This window comes from Anomaloglossus baeobatrachus, chromosome 6 (assembly GCF_048569485.1).
Source record: "Anomaloglossus baeobatrachus isolate aAnoBae1 chromosome 6, aAnoBae1.hap1, whole genome shotgun sequence".
NCBI classification, from domain to species: Eukaryota; Metazoa; Chordata; class Amphibia; order Anura; family Aromobatidae; genus Anomaloglossus; species Anomaloglossus baeobatrachus.
In genome coordinates this window covers 91731689-91753608 of record NC_134358.1, presented here as the reverse complement: position 1 = coordinate 91753608, position 21920 = coordinate 91731689, and the positions used below count along the sequence as shown (strand labels likewise).

Here is a 21920-nt window from a genome sequence, read left to right as displayed (position 1 = left end):
CTGTCTGTGCGGGCGGCCGGCCGCCTCTCTGTGCGGGCGGCCGGCCGCCTCTCTGTGCGGGCGGCTGGCCGCCTCTCTGTGCGGGCGGCCCGCCGCCTGTCTGTGAAGGCGGCCGGCCGCCTCACTGTGCGGGCGACCGGCCGCCTCACTGTGGCTGCCTGCGTGTCCGTGCTGGAGGCCCGCTGCCTGCGTGTCCGTGCTGGAGGCCCGCCGGCTGCCTGCGTGTCCGTGCTGGAGGCCCGCTGCCTGCGTGTCCGTGCTGGAGGCCCGCCGGCTGCCTGCGTGTCCGTGCTGGAGGCCCGCCGGCTGCCTGCGTGTCCGTGCTGGAGGCCCGCCGGCTGCCTGCGTGTCCGTGCTGGAGGCCCGCCGGCTGCCTGCGTGTCCGTGCTGGAGGCCCGCCGGCTGCCTGCGTGTCCGTGCTGGAGGCCCGCCGGCTGCCTGCGTGTCCGTGCTGGAGGCCCGCCGGCTGCCTGCGTGTCCGTGCTGGAGGCCCGCCGGCTGCCTGCGTGTTTGTGCTGAATGGGTGTGGATGGGGAGTGGATATGGGCGTGACTGTGAAATGGGTGTGGTTAGGGGGCGTGGCCTAAAAATTTGCCGCGGCGCGCTACGCGCGCCGCAAACTTTGTCCCTCTTTTCCTTCTTTGAAAGTTGGGAGGTATGTCTCTTGTACGCTTAAGTGAGTCTTCTGTATCGAGATCACACAAACTGGCGCTGCCTTCTTGGCTCCCACCCAGAGCTTGCTCAAAGACCTTTAGCCTTGCCATGGCCACCACATGTTCACATTCCTTCTGAAGGGCTTCAATTTCTGCTTCTCTGCGTGCAGATTCTGCTTCTTTGCGTGCAGATTCTGCTTTCATCTCTGCTTCTCTGCGTGCAGATTCTGCTTTCATCTCTGCTTCTCTCTGGGCGAAGATGGCGTGTACTTTTGTTGTTTCTGCTTCAGCGCGCACCTTTATGAGCTGCTCGCTGAGGGTTGAGTACCTTGATGAGCCTGATTTGAGTGAGTGCCTTGAGGTCTTAACGGACCTGGATTTGTAAGATGCCGCTCCTGACATTTGCGCAATTTTTGCTTCAGTCTCGCTCACAATGTCGCACACGGTGCGGTCTCGTTCAGCATTAAGCTGTTGAAAGTCCTGTAGTTCTTTTTCAGACTCAGACGTATTTGATCTCAGCAGGGTAGAGGAATATTTTTTACAAATCTCTTTGTAGGACCTGTATGCTGAGTACAGTTGTTCCAGGGCTCCCTCTGGTGGTAGCTCATGAGCACCGGGCCCAGATAAAACAGTCACTTGTTTTTGCACTCTTTGCCACAGTAATGCTGCCTGGGTGTGCAGTTCACTTCTTGCTGTTTCTAGGTTCTCTTTAACCTTCCATGTTGGTTTGGTCAACCGCTTAGATCTTTCACTGTAATGTAAGTGTGAGTCCCTGTCTTCCTCTTGTTGCTTTAGAGCAGGTAGGGAGAGTGCTCTCTTTGACTCCATCAGCAGGGTGAGTGAATCCAACCGCTCTAATTATCAGTCCCTTAGATAACTGTATGGTTTTACTCACTCTACCGGCTTCCACAGATAGTGTTAACTCAGCCCAACGATGACTTGTAGGAAGACAAGGAGAAACGCTGTAGTTTTCTTCTAGAATCTTGTATTAAGTACAAAGTAAAGGCAGATGAAAAGGAATAATCTGTACAGGGTTGTAGACATGTCTCTTCAGTAATGGTTCCTCTACACTAAACTGAAGGAGAAGGGAGGAGCATTCTATACAGAAGCCAACTAAGGGAGGTACATAGGGACAAACTTCATACAGTCTAATCTACCTAGTAACAATAAGGAATTTCCTGATAGGAGGAAAAATATGCAATGCAAGAATTATATACAACAGGTTGTTCCCATTCATGGGACACAACAGTTTCTGAATAGAAAAACCTTCCATAAGTGGTATGTTACTTATGTTAATTAAAGGAGTATTCCCATAATAAGGTGTAATAATAATAATACCAATTACCTCCCAATTAGAAATGTAGTATAGTATAGTTCTCCTGATATAGCCATGTCTCTTACCTCATGTGCAGGGCATTGCAGATAGGTATCCATGGTTACGGCCATTAGCAACTATATGCAATGCTCTGCACATGAGGTAAGAGACATGGCTATATCAGGAGAACTATACTACATTTCTAATTGTGAGGTATTTGCTAATATTTATTATTATTACACCTACTACATACTGGGATAGGCTCTCCGAGGTGGGAATAACCCTTTTTAAGCCTCATTTAAACATGTTTGTTTTTTGTTTCTCATGAACAGACTTTTTTTTTTTAAAGACCAGGTTTTTCAGTCTTTGACCCATGTGTCAACTTTTAGAATCAGTTTGATAAGTTTTTCCTCATTCCCCTCGCCCCACCCACCCAAAAAAGTGATGTTTTTCAATCTGTTGAATAGTCTTTGAAAAAACGGTGAGCTCACTGAACTACCCAGAATGCACTGTCTATTTTCATTAACCAGTTCAGTTGCGTTGAATCAGACAAATTTGTTGTTTTCTGGGTAGACTTGTGTGTGTTTGTTTTTTTTTTTTTTTTTTTTGTTTTTTTTTTGTCCTCCTAAGGCTATGTGCCCACGCTGCGGAAAATGCGCGGATTTTGCCGCGGATTTCTCGCGGAAAAGCCGCGGATTTTCCGAAAATCTGCAGCAGCGGCACTTCCCAGCCATTTCTATGGCATTTTGTAAATGCTGTGCCCATGCTGCGGATTTTTCCGCGGCGGATTTTGATCCGGAAAAATCTGCAACATGTCAATTATTGTTGCGGATTTTGATCCAGATTTTGGCTTAAAATTGGAAAAAAAAAAAAAGAAAAAAATCCGCGGCAAATCCGAACCTTTGAAAAGGTGCGGATTTTGCAGGAAAGCCGCGGATTTTGATGCAGAAAAATCCGCAGCAACATTCTACCGTGGACACAGCTTTAAGCTCCAAATTTATTCTGCTGCGGAACAAAGACCCAAAACATTCAGCTCATGTCCTTAAGGGGAACCTGTCAGCCCCCTCCAAATCTGAAATTCAACTATTTAGGCCTTTTATAGAGGTCATACTGGTCCTGAAGAGCTATGTAAATTTGCTATATAGAAAAATTGTTATATTACATATAAAGTATGTACGCTCTGCAAGCGACTTTCGACTAACATCCACACTAATTCGAACCTCCCACTCCCGGATCCAAGACTTCTTCCGAGCTGCACCAACCCTCTGGAACGCTCTACCCCAAGAAGTTAGGACAAATCACAACTTACTCAGCTTCAGACGCACCCTAAAGACGCATCTTTTTAGGGCGGCCTATCACACTCCCTAATCAGATTCGATTCACATAGTCCCTCTACAACCTCTCACAACATAGCTCCACATCAAACTCCATGGCACCCAAAAGGCATCTCAAGGCTCGGGCCCACTGGTCCAGGAAACCATTATCCAGCCCCATTTCCGTGAGATGGTTGGATTGTCATTGTAAATAAGCACTTGAACCTTGCCTCTCCCCCCATCTCATTGTAGATTGTAAGCTCTCACGAGCAGGGTTGTATTTTTTTTTTTCCCCTCTAAATATTGTATTTCTATAACTGTTACTTGTTTGTATATGATCCTCCTGAATTGTAAAGCGCTACGGAATATGTTGGCGCTATAGAAATAAAGATTATTATTATTATTATTATTATTATTATTATTATTATTATTATTAAAGTAAACAAGGGGCTTCAGCGCAGTGATCTGTCCCCTTAATTATCATCCTTCTCCCCCATGCCTCGTGCTGTCGGCCTTCGCTTTAGGGTAGTTTCACATTTGCGTTGTTTTGACGGAAACGGAACCCATCATAGATGCAGTACAGGTCATTTTATTTACAGTGGAAGTGCGACACCATGCTGATGTGTGCTTCATACACTACCCGCATGTGTCCGCATGATGTCGCACTTCCACTGTAAATAAATGACCTGTACTGCATCTGTGATGGGTTCTGTTTCCGTCAAAACAACGCATATGTGAAACTATCCTTAGATCGCTGCCTGATCTAAGTGTATAGAGCACATGCAGTGTCGGTGTGTACCTGCGCTCATCTCCCTTGTCTGTCAACAATGGCCGTATATCCCTGTGTGCAGCGAGTGACTGCTATACTGAAGAGAGGGACATGAACGCACCTGGACACACTGACACTGTACTCTCATATCCTGCAGTGTCAGTGTGTGCTGGACTCACTGAGATCAGACAGCGATCCGAAACTAATGCTGCCGATGACAATAAGGAGAGGGCCGAAAGATGGTAATTGGCGGGGGGGGGGGTGAAGGGGTGCACCGTGCACTTGGAAACGGGAAACATGCACCAAACCTCCCTTGTTTACTTCTCTAATAAAACTTTTTTTTTTTTCTCTACACCACAAATTTACTAAAACCTGCAGCACCAGTATGATATACATATATCTAAATTCAGTATAAAGAAGAGCAAAAAGTTGTGGAAGTGATGATATGGCCCTGACCGCAACATCATCCACTCTGTCTGTGATTATATGAAGGGACAGAAGCTTCAGGACGATCTGTGGCTCTCCAAGATATTTGGAGCAACCTCTCTTCTGAGTTCCTTCAAAAACTGTGTTCAAGTGTATCTATAATAATTTTATGCTGTTTTGAAGACCAAAGGTTTGCATGTTGTATGTTTTCCCCTTGTAAAATCGCACTTCTACTCGCCTCCAGTCATGGCACCGTTCCAGTTCTATCAGCACTGCCTCTCCTGGGGATTGCCTGACATAATGTAATACAATCCCTCTGGGCAGTCAGCAGCCACTTTACTGTCCCCTTCCTTTAGGCCTCCTTCACACAACCGTGCAAAACGTTTGTGTTTTGCACATTCCATGGTGAAGGTGCATACATGTGTGTTCTACATGTGACATCCGGATAGCACAAGGACAGCATGGACTTGTATGCTTACCTGTCTCTGGCGAGTGCAGTGAATATGTAATGAGCAGGTGCGGAAGCAACAGCAGAGACAGGTAAATCTAAAACTTCTTTTATTTTTATGTGACCTCTGTGTTCTCTGGTACCGGTCACATGGATCACATCAGTGTGCGGTCCATGTAACACCCGTGTTGGCAGAAAACTTACATATCGCCGTGTGGAGCACATGGATGCACGCATGCTATACACAGTGTGTGAACCCACGGATGTGTGACAAAACCCATTGAATTTAAGGGTTTACGTGTGTCCGTGTCTCCGGGACGTGTGAAAACGGATGTCATATGTACCGGAGACACGCATGTGTGAACGAGGCCTTAGACAAATTGGACACCCTGAAGCCTGAGAGCAGCTGCAGCTCTTCCTCAGGAGAGAGGCAGTGCCACTTTGTGCAGGGACGCAGGAAATCTATGAAGATTATGAATTTTCTATGCGCACGTTTTAAAATGCAGCGATTTGCATGCTGCGTTCTAAAAAGCAACATGTCACTTATTCCGTGCGCTTTGGATGCAGGTCCCGCTCTGTCTATGGTGGGGGCTGCATCCAGAGCGCATGAAATCGGCTTTCACTGCTTTTATTAACGCAGCGATTTGAAGCGCACGTGTGCTGTTCAAATCGCTGCAGAAATTTCTACAGGGACACAACGCAACGTGGGCACATAGCCTAACACGTCTAAAATTTTTTTTTTTTTTCTTCCACACCTGTCTAAAGATTTTTCACGTGTGATTGCAGATATAATATGGTAGTAGATTAAGAAATTCAGCCTTGCAGATCTGAATATGATCTATGTACAGTACGGAGTTTCTTCCTGCTTCCATATAACCCATGATTTTGCATTGCTGGTAAATGAGTTTCTTGCACACATGACCTCAGTGGTTCTGGACTGTATATCCCTGGTGTGCGGTGATAAGCGGGGATCGTGTGGTGTGGACGCTGATCCGGCTGCCCTCAGTTTGCTTGTCCTAGTTTACTATGCAGCAGGCTGATGCCTCAGCGTTTTCACTATGCATGCAGTTATCATTTCAAGGACATCAAATTACTAACAAACATGTCCTTAAGGTACAAGTAAGATTTTAATTAAACGCTTCATCGCCTCCATTCAGAAACTTCCCCATGCAGTGATGTCCTGTGACTGTGGATGGGATTCAGCATCTGCGCTCGCTGTACCTTGTACTAAGGCTCTGTGCATTGCTCCGTGTAACACCAGTCGTCCTTATGCTAAGGGTCTCTGTGTTGCTCAATGGGACCATGGAGGTCCTTGTGCTGAGATTCTGTACATTGCTCCATGTGACCCCCAGTTGTCCTTGTGCTTAGGCTCTGTACATTGCACCATGTGACCCCCCCCCCCCCCCCAAATCCCCGGTTGGCCTTGTCCTGAAGCTCCGTGCATTGCTCCATGTGACCTCCGGTTGTCCTTGTGCTGAGATCCTGTGCATTGCTCCTTGTGGACCCCCCCCCCATCCCCGGTTGGCATTGTCCTGAAGCTCTGTGCATTGCTCCATGTGACCTCCGGTTGTCCTTGTGCTGAGGCTCTGTGCATTTCTCCATTTGACCCCCGGTTGGCCTTGTCCTGAAGCTCTGTGCATTGCTCCATTTGCCCCCCCCTCCCGGTTGTCCTTGTGCTGAAGCTCTGTACATTGCTCCATTTGACCCCCCGGTTGGCCTTGTGCTGAGGCTCTGTCTGTTGCTCCATTTGACCCCCCCCCCCCCCCCGCTTGTCCTTGTGCTGAGGCTCTGTATATTGCTCCATTTGACCCCCCTGGTTGGCCTTGTGCGGAGGCTCTGTACGTTGCTCCTTTTGACCCCCGGTTGGCCTTGTGCTGTGCTAAGGCTCTGTGCATTGCTCCATGTGACACCAGCTGTCCTCATAGAAAAAAATGTAAAATGGCTAAAAGGGAAATAACAGTGAACCGTGAAAACTAAGAGAATGCTCTTAGTGATGTGATGTGTCACCCTAGATATTGGAAAGTACCAAGTGAAAGGGAAGGTAAACCCTGTGTCTGGGGAAGGGGGAAATGGTGACCAAACCCACCATTGGCCCCTGGCTTATCTCAGAACCCTAGATAGGTTCTGCACAGTCGGATACCTGACCCTGAAATAGGTCCTAGGAACGGATGGGATGAGCGCTTAGTCAACCCCACTAAGCCCTAAAGAACACACAGGAATCACAAACTTGGCAAGTAAATAACTTCTCCCCAGATGACTCAGGGAGAGGAAATGCAGCAACAAAGTTTCTCCAGATGACTACAAGCTGACTTCTTTCACTGAAGACTTGTTAAGGATATTAGACCTATAACCAGCACAGCGTTAGGGGGAATGAAGGTATTTAAAGACACAAGGGGAAGTGCTGAAGATTAACAGCTGAAAAAGTGAGGAAATCTGCAAGGCCCTAAAGAGATAATCCCTAAGAAGGGAAAGTTAGAGAGCAGTTTGGGTAGCCGAACACTATGACCTTCTACAAGACTGTCGGTTATTCATGGCACACTTGTGACACCATGATGGCAAAAAATTGAGAATTTCCTATTTCGAGCAAAGTCAATGAGTTTCATACACACTTTTCTTAAATTCCAACCCCCCCCCCCCCTTTTCCCCCCCCATACACAAGTGTGAGTGAACCCTTGGGTGAGCGCTCAATGTTCTGCCTCCTCCTCTAAGCCTTGGATCAGCATGAATGATTTGATGTGCGATAGAAAAAAAATTGCAAACAACATTGTGATAGCAGGTAGGTCTGTACCATGCCACATTTACTTTTTATCCCCCACCCTCATGATCTAGGAAAATTACTGTCTATATTAAAAATGTACACCTAGCATTTGCCCATTGATGGATGAATCATATTTTCCTCCTTATCATTTTCTTAATTAGATTTTTTTTTTTGTACACCCAGATGTCACTTGAAATGGCTTCACTACCTAACACCAGTGACCTTTTTCTTCTGAATGTCTTGTGTTTTTTCTCCGACATATCCTCTACTTACAAGATGACGTCTACGCTTCCATTTCTGAGCAATTTTCACTCTGGCCTTGACATTTTGTGTCCTTATTTTAGTGAGAGGATGTGTAATGGCTTTTAATTCTCAAGCTCTGAGGACACTGCGCTTTAAAAGGATGCGGCAGAGCTTTCTGTGATCACTTTTGTCGGCCTGTGAGTAATACGACTATCGCTAGTACATATTGTGCCACGAGGGCCAAACCTTTTTATTTCTGCTCTCGGGCCTTCCATTCTCCATAGATGCCTCCTCTGTAGTGTCCTTCAGTGCAGATGAACATTCAGAAGACATTTGACGTGTAGTGACCGGTTATATGGTTTCATTAAAACAAGGGGATTGAGGATTAGAGAAGCCGCATTCATACATCCATGGTTTCCCCCTTTTTCACACGTCCATGGTTCCCCCCCCCCCCCCTTCCTCAGACCACATACTGATTAGAGATGATCGAATACCTCAAATATTCGGCTTCGCGAATATTTTCCGAACAGGTTGCCACTATTCGACTATTTGCAAATATTCAATGTGCAATGTAAAGGGGGGTTTACACGCTACGACATCGCTAATGCGAACTCGTTGGGGTCACGGAATTTGTGACGCACATCCGGCCGCATTAGCGATGCCGTTGCGTGTGACACCTATGAGCGTTTTTGCATCGTTGCAAAATCGCTCATCGGTGACATGGGGGTCCATTCTCAAAAATCGTTACTGCAGCAGTAACAAAGTTGTTCGTCGTTCCTGCGGCAGCACACATCGCTCCGTGTGACACCGGAGGAACCTCACCTTACCTGCCTCCCAGCCGCTATGCGAAAGGAAGAAGGTGGGCGGGATGTTCGTCCCGCTCATCTCCGCCCCTCCGCTTCTATTGGGCGGTGGTTCAGTGACGCAGCTGTGACGTCGCTGTGATGCTGAATGAACCGCCCCCTTAGAAAGGAGGCGGTTCGCCGGTCACAGCGACGTCGTCGGGCAGGTAAGTACGTGTGATGGGTCTGGGCAATGTTGTGTGGCACGGGCAGCGATTTGCCCGTGTCGCACAACAGATGGGGGCAGGTACCCACGCTAGCGTTATCGGTACCGATATCGCAGCGTGTAAAGTGGCCTTAAGTCTATGAGAAACCCGAATAACTAACAACTATTCAGAACTATTCGGGCTTCCCATATGCTTACATTGCGCATCGAGTATTTGCACAGCGGCAACCTATTCGGAAAACATTCGCAACGTCGAATATTTGAGGTATTCGATCATCCCTAATACTGATCCATAGAATTTCATTGATCCATGCATTCATCCGTTGTAAACTGATCCTTGTCTCCGGTCCGTGAGACTCTTTTCTCTTCTAATTGACAGATGAGGCGACCATGAAGGTTTTACATTTTTCAATTAAATTGAAAAGTCACTTTGATTGAAAGTCTGAAACTTTAGCTTTTGGGTGAAATCGCAGAGTAGAAGTCGTATGATGGCGTCTATTCTAATCTAAAACATACCGCTGTCTGCAGATCTGTGCAATTCATGCTGCAAAATGGGCAAAAAAAAAAAATGTAATTTAAACTTTGCTGGAATGATCATGATCGGCCGCCCGCTCTGGGCTGGTTACATACAAATTCCAGGACGACGTTCGTTTCACTTTATTGTAAAAGAGTTTTACGCCTCCTATTATTTCATGTCCACCAGGGATTCCTGTGTGCCCCATACTAATCACTTCTTTATGCTCTCAGGTATTCAGCAATGGATCACCGGTCTTATCAGGCGAGAGCAAAGAAGACCCTCAAGCCAAATTCTATCCCCCACTTCAGAATGTGATGCTACCGCCTGATACATTCAAAGGGAAAGTGGCCTTTATTACAGGAGGCGGCACAGGCCTGGGAAAAGGAATGACGACAGCCCTGTCCAGATTGGGTGCCGAGTGCGTGATATCCAGCAGGTGAGCTGCTCAGTTGGGATTGTCAGGGGGGTCCGGTGCCCCCTATGAGAAAAATGCTCAGTGTTCCCAAGTGAAAAATGCTCAGAAGCACTCCCATGTTATATACAGTAATATGAAAAAGTTTGGGCACCCCTATTAATGTTAACATTTTTTCTTTATAACAATTTAGGTTTTTGCTAACAGCTATTTCAGTTTCATATTTCTAATAACTGATGGACTGAGTAATATTTCTGGATTGAAATGAGGTTTATTGTACTAACAGAAAATGTGCAATCCACATTTAAACAAAATTTGACCGGTGCAAAAGTATGGGCACCCTTATCAATTTCTTGATTTGAACACTCCTAACTACTTTTTACTGAGTTACTAAAGCACTAAATTTGTTTTGTAACCTCATTGAGCTTTGAACTTCATAGGCAGGTTTCATGAGAAAAGGTATTTAAGGTGGCCACTTGCAAGTTGTTCTCCTATTTGAATCTCCTATGAAGAGTGGCATCATGGGCTCCTCAAAACAACTCTCAAATTATCTGAAAACAAAGATTATTCAACATAGTTGTTCAGGGGAAGGATACAAAAAGTTGTCTCAGAGATTTAAACTGTCGGTTTCCACTGTGAGGAACATAGTAAGGAAATGGAAGAACACAGGTACAGTTCTTGTTAAGCCCAGAAGTGGCAGGCCAAGAAAAATATCAGAAAGGCAGAGAAGAAGAATGATGAGAACAGTCAAGGACAATCCACAGACCACCTCCAAAGACCTGCAGCATCATCTTGCTGCAGATGGTGTCAATGTGCATCGGTCAACAATACAGCACACATTGCACAAGGAGAAGCTGTATGGGAAAGTGATGCAAATGAAGCATTTTCTACAAGGACGCCACAAACAGAGTCGCCTGAGGTATGCAAAAGCACATTTGGACAAGCCAGTTACATTTTGGGAGAAGGTCCTGTGGACTGATGAAACAAAGATTGAGTTGTTTGGTCATACAAAAAGGTGTTATGCATGGAGGCAAAAAAACACGGCATTCCAAGAAAAGCACTTGCTACCCACAGTAAAATTTGGTGGAGGTTCCATCATGCTTTGGGGCTGTGTGGCCAATGCCGGCACCGGGAATCTTGTTAAAGTTGAGGGTCGCATGGATTCAACTCCGTATCAGCAGATTCTTGACAATAATGTGCAAGAATCAGTGACGAAGTTGAAGTTACGCAGGGGATGGATATTTCAGCAAGAAAATGATCCAAAACACCGCTGCAAATCTACTCAGGCATTCATGCAGAGGAACAATTACAATGCTCTGGAATGGCCATCCCAGTCCCCAGACCTGAATATCATTGAACATCTGTGGGATGATTTGAAGCATGCTGTCCATGCTTGGCGACCATCAAACTTAACTGAACTGGAATTGTTTTGTAAACAGGAATGGTCAAATATACCTTCATCCAGGATCCAGGAACTCATTAAAAGCTACAGGAAGTGACTAGAGGCTGTGATTTTTGCAAAAGGAGAATCTACAAAATATTAATGTCACTTTTATGTTGAGGTGCCCATACTTTTGCACCGGTCAAATTTTGTTTAAATGCGGATTGCACATTTTCTGTTGGTACAATAAACCTCATTTCAATCCAGAAATATTACTCAGTCCATCAGTTATTAGATATATGAAACTGAAATAGCTGTTGCAAAAACCCAAATTGTTATGAAGAAAAAAGGTTAACATTAATAGGGGTGCCCAAACTTGTGTGTGTGAGTGAATGTACATTTAGTGTGTCAATTAATATATTCGCCTACCTCTGCTCTCTCTGGTATCCAGCACTATTCTGCTCCATTTCTCGGTGACGTCACTGCTCTTCAGATTATCCGGTTCACTTTCTGTTCAATGAGTGACCCAAAAGTCTCTCTTACATCATAAATATAAGAAGCCTTGATCTGACACTTCATAGACCTACATAAGTCACTTCCAAGTCATGTAGTGACCTGGCGAGTCTGCAGAGGTGACATCACTGAGAAGAGGAGCAGAACGGGGCTGAACACCGGCGAGAGCAGAGGTAGGAGAATTCATTAATACACAAACTGCAATACAGCCAAATATACACTATTTATTTCATATAAAATGAAAAGGAGAGCTTATGACTGTAAATGCCCAAATCGCAGGCAGCATGATTTCGAGATTGGTCTGTTCAGAGAAAATATAGTTAAAGATCTGACCTGGGACAATTGGCAGAGATGGGAGTAGTCCGGTGCCGTCTCTAGCTATCTGCTTCCCGCACCACTGCAGTTGATTGACCAATCTTTCCTGATGTGCACACATAGGATAGATCTGTCAATCACCTACTGTAGCTTTGGGCCGAGGTCCGCACTGGTCTAGTCTTGTCTTTCTATGGTTTCCAACCGGATCTTCTAACCAGGTTTACTCTGAAACTTCAAAGCATTTAAAGGGAACCTGTCACCAGTTTTTTGCCCTATAAGCTGCGGCCATCACCACAGGTGTTAGAATGCTGTATATAAGAAACCAGTGGTGGTGGCCGCAGCTTATAGGGCAAAAAACTGGTGACAGGTTCCCTTTTAAGAGTAAAAAATACTTGGCTCCAATCTTGCAGCCAGGCTCAGATTCCTGCTGCCCGTGATTTGTGCGGCATGAATGAGCTGACGGGTCCCTTGTTAAATAATGATCAGTTTGCTCATCTGCTGGGCACAGGAAAATGCACCCTAAGTGATGGTATCAATATTAACTTACATAGTAAATGTGCTCATTTCCAATTATCAGGAGAGGCGAGGCCTTGTACTACAGTCTCCTGGGACCTGCAGAACCTCCCATTTTACCCCAGAGCCGTCTATTCTCAACTTCAATCAAAATAGTTTTCTTTGGCTAAAAGTGATCATTTTACCACATTATTTTCATTTTTGTTTTCAGGAAATTGGATGTTTTGAAAGCAACTGCTGCTGAAATCTCATCGGAAACTGGAAATAAGGTGATTTTCACTGACGCCCCTTCCCACCGCTCTGCCATCACCGCTGACGTTTTTGTTGTCTGGGAGTGCCGGGCCCAGGATGTGGGGCGGGGGTAGGGGGGGCTAGGAAGAGTCTACGTGGGAGTGGTGGAGGGTCACTGAGCGGAGTATGACTTTAGCATCCTCTGGAATGTTATCAGCTGTACAATCGCTCTATTACTCCTGCACTTGCTTGTTTACATGTCCATTCATCTATATCTGGACCTGGTCGCATTGTTGACCCCATATCGGATATAACTGGGTATAATACTGCAGGTACAACACGAGGTCACAATTTTCCACAGTTTTTTCTTTTCTTCCATAGGTCCATGCTGTTCAGTGCGATGTCCGAGATCCCGATTCTGTTAAGAAAGCTGTAGCCGAAGTAATTACCGTGGCCGGACATCCGAGTGTGAGTACAACATCTAACAGTGGCCCATTTGGCTCAGTTTTTTTTCCTGTGACCCCCTATAGTCCACAGATGACCTGATGTGTGGTAATGATGGTACCAGGTCTTATAAATGGTTTTGTCCATCATATATATTCTCTGCTGGGGAAGTTACAAAAGATAATTCTTCATCATTCTACTATAAAATGCATAAACCTGCGTTCTTGTTTTGGCCCAAACCGCGTGGGGACGAGCCTGCTGTTTATTGTACAGGTTTGGGCTATTGGTGGCCTTCGGTTGCTCTTGTGCAGGCAGAGTTGGCATATGACTGGTAATTCTACACCATGTTCCAAATTATTATGCAAATTGGATTTAAGTGTCATAGCGATTTTAAATTTATTTATTTATTTTTTTTCAATGAAACTCATTGATGGCATTGTGTCTCAGGTTTCTTTGGATCACTGAAATCAATCTCCGATACCTGTGATAATTAGTTTGCCAGGTGAGCCCAATAAAAGGAAAACTGGATGTTCCACAATATTAACCCCTTCACGACCGCGGGCAGTAAAATTACGTCCTATTTTAACGTGACTTAACGACCAGGGACATAATTTTACTGCCTAAACTTCATTTGATTGCCGTGGCCATAGCAACGGCTTTCAAATGATGTCCCCTGCTGTTTCTTACAGCAGGGGACCTTTGCTTGACTCCAGGGGGGGTGGCATCGCAACCCCCCATCGACGATCGTTGTGATTGGCTGTTCAAATCTGAACCACCAACCACAACATTCACACTGATTTCGGCAAAAATAATGCCCGAATTAGTGCGATACTATGAGATCCTGCTATGATCTGTTGTAGCAGCTACAGCAAATCATAGGTGGATCTCAAACATGCCGCTCCCAGCCCCTGCAGCACCGATTGGAGCGATCGTGCTATGACGTGCAATCGCTCCAATCAGTGTGCAGTGGGGTGGTCTGATCTGCAGGTGGCCGCCCTCCCCAGGCCTGTCCTGGTCTGGGGACCCTCCCCCAACATGTCTGCAGCGTGGAGTGGCTGGTACTTGTGGTACCACGCCACCGCTGCCGCCGCTAATGTCACCGTCTTCTTGCCTGCTCCACGTGAGTATTGCACTCTTCTTCCAGCCCGTGCGCGCTCCCGTTATGGCCCCTGCCCCCCCAATCTCTCCCCCCCCCCCCGACATCCCGATCTGCTCCCCGACATCCCGATCTGCTCCCCCTGCGATCTGCCTACCTCCTCTGTCATCTGCTTCCTTCCTTCCTTCCTTCCTTCCTTCCTTCCTTCCTTCCTTCCTTCCTTCCTTCCTTCCTTCCTTCCTTCTCCGGTATCCCCCTCTGCTCTCCGGTATCCCCCTCTGCTCTCCGGTATCCCCCTCTGCTCTCCGGTATCCCCCTCTGCTCTCCGGTATCCCCCTCTGCTCTCTCGCCCCCCCTCCCTCTGCTCTCTCGCCCCCCCTCCCTCTGCTCTCCCCCTCCCCTCTGCTCTCCCCCTCCCCTCTGCTCTCCCCCTCCCCTCTGCTCTCCCCCTCCCCTCTGCTCTCCCCCTCCCCTCTCCCCTTGACGTCCTTTTACCTGCCTTCACCGGGTCGTCCGATTTCTTCACTGGCCCGATCACATCTGCCTCCATCTCTGGGTCCTTCTTCCTGGGTCTTCTGCTGATCTGTCCAACGTCCTGCCTGCGGCTCCTGTACAGCTATCTATCTCGCTTGCCTTCTGTTCCTCCTGCTACTCCTCTGGGTACTGTGAGTATAACTTTTTTTTTCCCCCTGTATTCTGTCCATTTTTACACCTCATCCGTCCGTGCGTCCCGCCGAGCACTGATCACGGATGCAGATAATGGATCTGCATCCGTGGTCAATTTTTGGTGTGACTTTTTTTTTTTTTCCGTATCCCCAGCGCATTTTGTATCACATCTGTCCGTGCGTCCCGCCAATTGCTGATCAGGGATGCAGATAACGTATCTGCATCCCTGCTCAATTTTTGGCGTGACTTTTTCCGTATCCGCGACGCTTTTTGTATCGCATCCATCCGTGCGTCTCGCCGAGCGCTGATCAGGGATGCAGATAGCGGATCTGCATCCCTGCTCAATTTTTGGCGTGACTTTTTCTTTTTTTCCGTATCACCGACGCTTTTTGTATCTCATCCGAATGTGCGTCCTGCAGCGGTCGATCAGTGCACCGCGTCTGTGCGTTTGCAAAGTCAAATGGCGTTCCTTCTCTTCTGAGCCCCACCATATGCCCAAACAATTTTATTTCCACCACATATGAGGTATCTGCGTACTCAGAAAAAATTGCACAAGACGTTTTATGGTGCAGTTTTTCCTGATACCGTTGTAAAAAAAAAAGCTACCTGGTTGATGCAAAAATTTTGTGGTTAAAAAAAAAATAAAAAAATTTCACGGTTCAACGTTATCAACTTCTGTGGAGCCCCTGGGGGTGCAAGGGGCTCACCAAACATCTAGATAATTTCCTTGAGCGGATGGGGTCACTTGTGAGGGAGCTCCACTCTTTAGGCACCATAGGGGGTCTCCAAACATGACATGGCGTCCGCTAATGATTCCAACCAATTTTGCTGTCAAATGGTACGCTTTCTCTTCTGAGCCCTGCCATGCGCCCAAACAATTACTTTCCACCACATATGAGGTATCGTCGTACTCAGGAGAAATTGCACAATACGTTTTATGGTACATTTTTTCCTGATACCCTTGTGGAAAAAAAAAGCTACCTGGTTCAAGTAACAGTTTTGTGGTGAAAAAAAAAAAACTGTATTCATGGCTCAACATTATCAACTTGTGTGGAGCCCCTTGGGGCTCGCTAAACATCTAGATAAATTCCTTGAGGGGTCTAGTTTCCAAAATGGGGTCACTTGTGGGGGAGATCCATTGTTTAGGCACCTCAGGGGGGTCTCCAAATGCAACATTACGTCAGCTAATGATTCCAACCAATTTTGCTGTCAAATGGTGCTCTTTCTCTTCTGAGCCCCGCCATGCGCCCAAACAATTACTTTCCACCACATATGAGGTATCGTCGTACTCAGGAAAAAATGCACTATAAATTTCATGGTGCTTTTTTTACTGATACCCTTGTGAAAAAAAGCTACCTAGTTGAAGCAACAGTTTAGTGATAACAATTTTTATTTTTTTCTTTTCACGGCTCAACGTTATAAACTTCTGTGAAGCCCCCAGGGGTTCAAAGTGCTCACCAAACATCTAGAAAAATTATTTGAGGGCTCTAGTTTCCAAAATGGGGTCACTTGTGGGGTAGCTCCATTGTTTAGGCACCTCAGGGGGTCTTCAAACCCGACATGGCGTCCGCTAATGAGTGCAGCTAATTTTGCAGTCAAAAATTCAAATGGCGCTCCTTCCCTTTCGAACTCTGCCGTACGCCCAAACAATTGATTTTTACCACATACGGTGTATCTGCGTACTCAGGAGAAAATGCACAATAAATTGTAGGGTGCACTTTCTCTTTTCTCCCTTGTGAAAATTTAAAATTTTATGGCTAAAGTAACATTTTTGTGTTTTAAAAAGTAAAATTTTCATTTTTTTCCTTCCACATTGCTTTGGTTGCTGTGAAGCACCTAAAGGGTTAATAAACTTCTTGGATGTGGTTTTGAGCAGAGTGAGGGGTGCAGATTTTAGAATGGGGTCACTTTTGGGTATTTTCTGTCACCTCGGCCTCTCAGTCACCTCAAATGTGATGTGGTCCCTAAAAAAAATTCGTTTGTAAATTTTGTTGGAAAAATGAGAAATTGCTGATGAACTTTGACCCCTTCTAACTTTCTAACGGAAAAAAATTTTGTTACGAAAATTGCGCTGATGTAAAGTAGACAAGTGGGAAATGTTATTTAGTAACTATTTTGTGTGACATATTTCTCAGATTTATAGGCATAAATTTTCAAAATTTGAAATTTTCAAAATTTTTGCAAAATTTCCTAAATTTTCACAAATAAACGCAAAAAATATCGGCCTAAATTTACCACTGACATGAAGTACAATATGTCACGAAAAACATTCTCAGAATCGCCAGGATCCGTTGAAGCGTTCCTGAGTTATAACCTGTCAAAGTGACACTGGTCAGAATTGCAAAAAATGGCCCGGTCATTAGGGTGTTTTAGTGGGGGGGGGGTGAAGGGGTTAAGCAGACCACAGTTTTCAAGTAACATGGTAAAGAAAAAGGATCTCTCTGCTGCCGAAAAGCATCAAATAGTGCAATGCCTTGGACAAGGGATGAAAATATTAGATATTTCATGAAAACTTAAGCGTGATCATCATACTGTGAAGAGATTTGTGGCTGATTCTGAGCACATATGTGTTCGTGCTGATAAAGGCAGAATGAGGAAGGTTTCTGCCAGGCAAGTTCATCGGATTAAGAGAGCAGCTGCTAAAAAGCCATTACAAACCAGCAAACAGATATTTGAAGCTGCTGGTGCCTCTGGAGTCCCTCAAACCTCAAGGTGTAGGCTCCTTCAAAGGCTTGCTGTGGTGCATAAACCTACTATTCAGCCACCCCTACCCAGTGCTCACAAGCAGAAATGGTTGCAGTGCGCCCAGACATACATGAAGACTAATTTTCAAACAATCTTGTTTACTGATGAGTGTAGGGCAACCCGGGATGGTTCAGATGGATGGAGTAGTGGATGGCCACCATGTCCCAACAAAGCTGCGACGTCAGGAAGGATGTGGAGGAGTCATGTTTTGGGCCGAAATCATGGGGAGACGTCTGGTAGGCCCCTTTAGGGTTTCCTGAAGGTGTGAAAATGACCTCTACAAAATATATAGAGTTTCTGACTGACCACTTTCTTCCATGGTACAAAAAGCAGAAACGTGCCTTCAGGAGCAAAATCATCTTTATGCATGACCAGGTACCATCCCATGCTGCAAAGAATACCTCTGTGTCATTGGCTGCTATGGGCATAAAAGGAGGTAAACTCATGGTGTGGCCACCATCTTCCCCTGATCTCAACCCTATAGGGAACCTTTGGAGTATCATCAAGCAAAAGATCTGTGAGGGTGGGAGGCAGTTCACATCAAAATAGCAGCTCTGGGAGGCGATTCTGACATCATGCAAAGAAATTCAAGCAGAAACTCTCCAAAAACTCACAAGTTCAATGGATGCAAGAATTGTGAAGGTGATATCAAAGAAGGGCTCCTATGTGAACATGTAGCTTGGCCTGTTAGGATGTTTTGGATTTAAATAGCTTTTTAGTTTGGTGAATGTGACCTCCTAATCCTGCAAATTCCACAAAGGAGCATTTTCAGTTCTTTAAAACATATAAAATGTTTAGAAACTCTACTGTGCCTAATAATTTGGAACAGTGCATTTTGAGGTTTGTTTGTTTTTTTAATTTTGAAGATTATACTGTTATCATTGGGAGGTTTCTTCAATAAAATTCGATGTATACTCTAACGGGTGATAACTATTATTAGACTGATTGTCATTTGCACCGACCATTTAGGAAAATCAGAGAAAAATATCCTTTTGCATAATAATTTGGAACCTGATGTAGACGCACTCCTTTCCTGTTTGCTGTGGTTGGGTTTTCTGGACTTTGTAGTTCTACACCTGACCGTGCAGACTGTTCAGTGCCGTCCCTCGGAGCTCCGGCAGCCACTTTATCACCCGCTGGCGCTGAATTGATGGCAGATCTTTCTCCTCATTTTCCGCTCTCCTTTCTGTGTCTTCCTCACGCGGCCTCTTGGTGTATTATATCCCTGTATGACAGTGCTCTCCGCATTTACTTTGGCCTATTAGTGACTCCCCCGGGTGACTGATGAAAGCCGGACAGCTCTGTGATTAGGAGATATTTTTCTGTTCTGTTTGAAGTGTGATGAGCGCCATTTAGGATGAAGCCTGGCTAAACTGCTCGGATCTATGGCTGATCCTCCGACGTAGGATGTGACCCTCTGACCCGCCTTGTGTCCAAGCGCAGTGTGATTTGCATTAAATATGACGTGTGTGTAGATAATAATTATTAGTTAATTTCACTGAAATATTAAGTTAATGTGCTGCAGCGTGGTGTGCACTCTCATATTGGAGCCCGTCCATTAAAGTCCTCACTAGAGAGACTATAAAGACCACTCAGAAGTAAAATAAAGTACCCCAGCTGACAGCGGTCTCCCCTGACGTCCTCCGTGACATGCGTTCTCTCCTCAGCTGAGCGTGCACGTGTTTAAGGCCATGTGCCCACGAGGACAGTGTCCTGCGGATATATCCGCACGACATTCCGCAGGTGCTCCCAGGAAACGGCACCACAACTTTTGTCTGTTTCCATGCTGCGGAATGTCGTGCGGATATGGTGCGGGCATTCTGCATTGAGGATACAGTACCATGGCTTCGGCACGGCATCCTCAATGCAGAACAAGTGCTGCCGTGATCGGGGAAGTTTATACTTACCTCCATGCAGCACCTCGCTTTCCTGCAGCCGGGTCACTCTCTCAGCGTCTGCAGGAGAAGGTGGGCGGGCCTGCCCTGAACTAGCTCCGGATGTCACATGACCGGAGCTTGTGCAGGCTCCGCCTACCTCTTCCTTCCTGTACCTGGATTCACCGCGCTCCTGTACACCGGATGGAGAAAGTGACTCCGGTGAGGCAGGTAAGCATATGGGACCCTGCGGAGAAATCCGCAACAATAATTGACATGCTGCAGATTTTTCCGCACGAAAATCTGCACGATTTCCACTGCGGAAAAATCCGCAGCGTGGGCACAGCATTTCCCAAATGCCATAGAAATGGCTGGGGGGGAGTAGCTGTGCTGCAGATTTCTGGAAAATCCACGGCTTTTCCGCGAGAAATCCGCGCATTTTCTGCAGCGTGGGCACGTAGCCTAATAGTTAGAATTCAGGCAAGTCTAGCTAAAAAGCATCTAAGCAGATTGTTCTTGTAGTTGCGATATGATCCAGGTAATACCCTTCTGTGTTTCTGAAGTTCATTAACCTGCTAAAATTTAGTTTTTTATTATTGAACTGTTATAAACTGTTGTAAAATTCCCCAGCATTGTCTTGAAGCTGCTCTGCTATTTTAGAATTCTCTCAAGCCTGATGAGGCTGGTGTTGTTTTTTCCATGTCAGAAAAGCTGTATGATCCTGATCTCGAGAATTAAATATCTGATGGGTTTCAGCCTGATTAATCGCCGCAGCTTGTAGTGTGCATGCAAAGATAGCAGCAGCAGGGAGGAGGAGCACTGAGCAGCTGTCAATCAAGCTAGGTTGCTAGCTTGATTGACAGCTAGGTTGAGGATGGAGTGAAGCTCCACTCCCAGACCTACTGCCAGTTTCTGGAAGACAAAAAAAAAAAAAAACTGCTTTGAAAATATTTCCGAGAAATAACTTGTGGTTTTGTGTCCATCTCGAAGGCCTAAAACATACTTCCACAAAAAAAAATACATGTTTCACGGTCCGTTTTTCGGGTCCGTGTTCCGTTTATTAGGGGCGTTTCTCCGTTACGTATGGCATCCGTGTGATGGCGTATGCGAGCCGTGTGTGCGTGTGGAATGTCCGTATTGACATAAAATACGTACGTGTGCTGTCCGTGTGCTGTCCGTTTTTAAAGGCCCGTATTCTTGCCCAATTAACGATTTTAATCATTCATCATGTGATCCTGGTGTTGTTGTTTACTTTCAATTGACCTGATAGATTGGAAACAAGTATTGCAGATTTTGTGATAAAAAAACGGACACGGACGATACGTGCTGAACACTGACATACTCCGTGTGCAGGCACGGACCCATAGACTAAAGCGGGTCCGTGCCTGCGTGTTGCCGGCCAAAAACTGACATGTCGTCCGTGTAGAAAAGCGCACACACGTACTTACCACACGGACACACGTTCCGTGTGATTTTACGTGTGTGCCATCTACCATTGAATAACATGGGTCTCCGTGTCTCCGGTACGTGCAAATACGTACCGCACACGTACAAAAAAAACGGATGTGTGTTGCGGGTCTAACGCAGTTCTGTGTAGCCTGACCCTGCAGTCACACTGCCGCGATCTTTCCCCGCTGTGTCACATACTCCGGTGTAAATGGGACAGATGAAAATACCTGAGGGATCGGAGTGTGCAGGGTCTGCCACTAAGTACAACACTAAGGGGTACTTAATCCCCGCCCCCGTCGCACATGCGATATGTTGTGATAGCTGCCGTTGCGAACATTATCGCTACGGCAGCTTCACACGCACTTACCTGCCCTGTGACGTTGCTCTGGCCGGCGACCCACCTCCTTCCTAAGGGGGCGGGTTGTGCGATGTCACACGGCAGGCGGCCATTAGAAGCGGAGGGGCGGAGATGAGCAGGACGTAAACATCCCGCCCACCTCCTTCCTTCCGCATAGCTGGTGGAGGCAGGTAAGGAGATGTTGCTCGCTCCTGCGGCTTCACACACAGCGATGTGTGCTGCCGCAGGAACGAGGAACAACATCGTATCTCCTATTGGTGCGACATTATGGAAATGACCGATGCTACACAGATCACCGATTTTTCGATGCTTTTGCAATCGTTTATCGGCGCATCTAGGCTTTACACGTTGTGACGTCGTTACCGGCGCCGGATGTGCGTCACTTTCGATTTGACCCCGACGATATCGCAGTAGCGATGTCGCAACGTGCAAAGTACCCCTTAGATAAATGATGCCAGACAGCTCAGATGTTT

The 21920-nt window shown here is 46.2% G+C and overlaps 1 protein-coding gene across 1 annotated transcript in view; it reads left to right on the top strand.

Moving 5' to 3' along the window:
- DECR1 (2,4-dienoyl-CoA reductase 1) overlaps positions 1 to 21920 on the top strand; it is an 83863-nt gene that overhangs the window by 14049 nt on the left and 47894 nt on the right. Inside the window, exons 2-4 of the mRNA XM_075316269.1 lie at positions 9681 to 9886; positions 12796 to 12853; positions 13197 to 13283. Of these exons, the coding sequence (XP_075172384.1) occupies positions 9681 to 9886; positions 12796 to 12853; positions 13197 to 13283 (351 nt within the window). The remainder of the gene's footprint in view (positions 1 to 9680; positions 9887 to 12795; positions 12854 to 13196; positions 13284 to 21920) is intronic.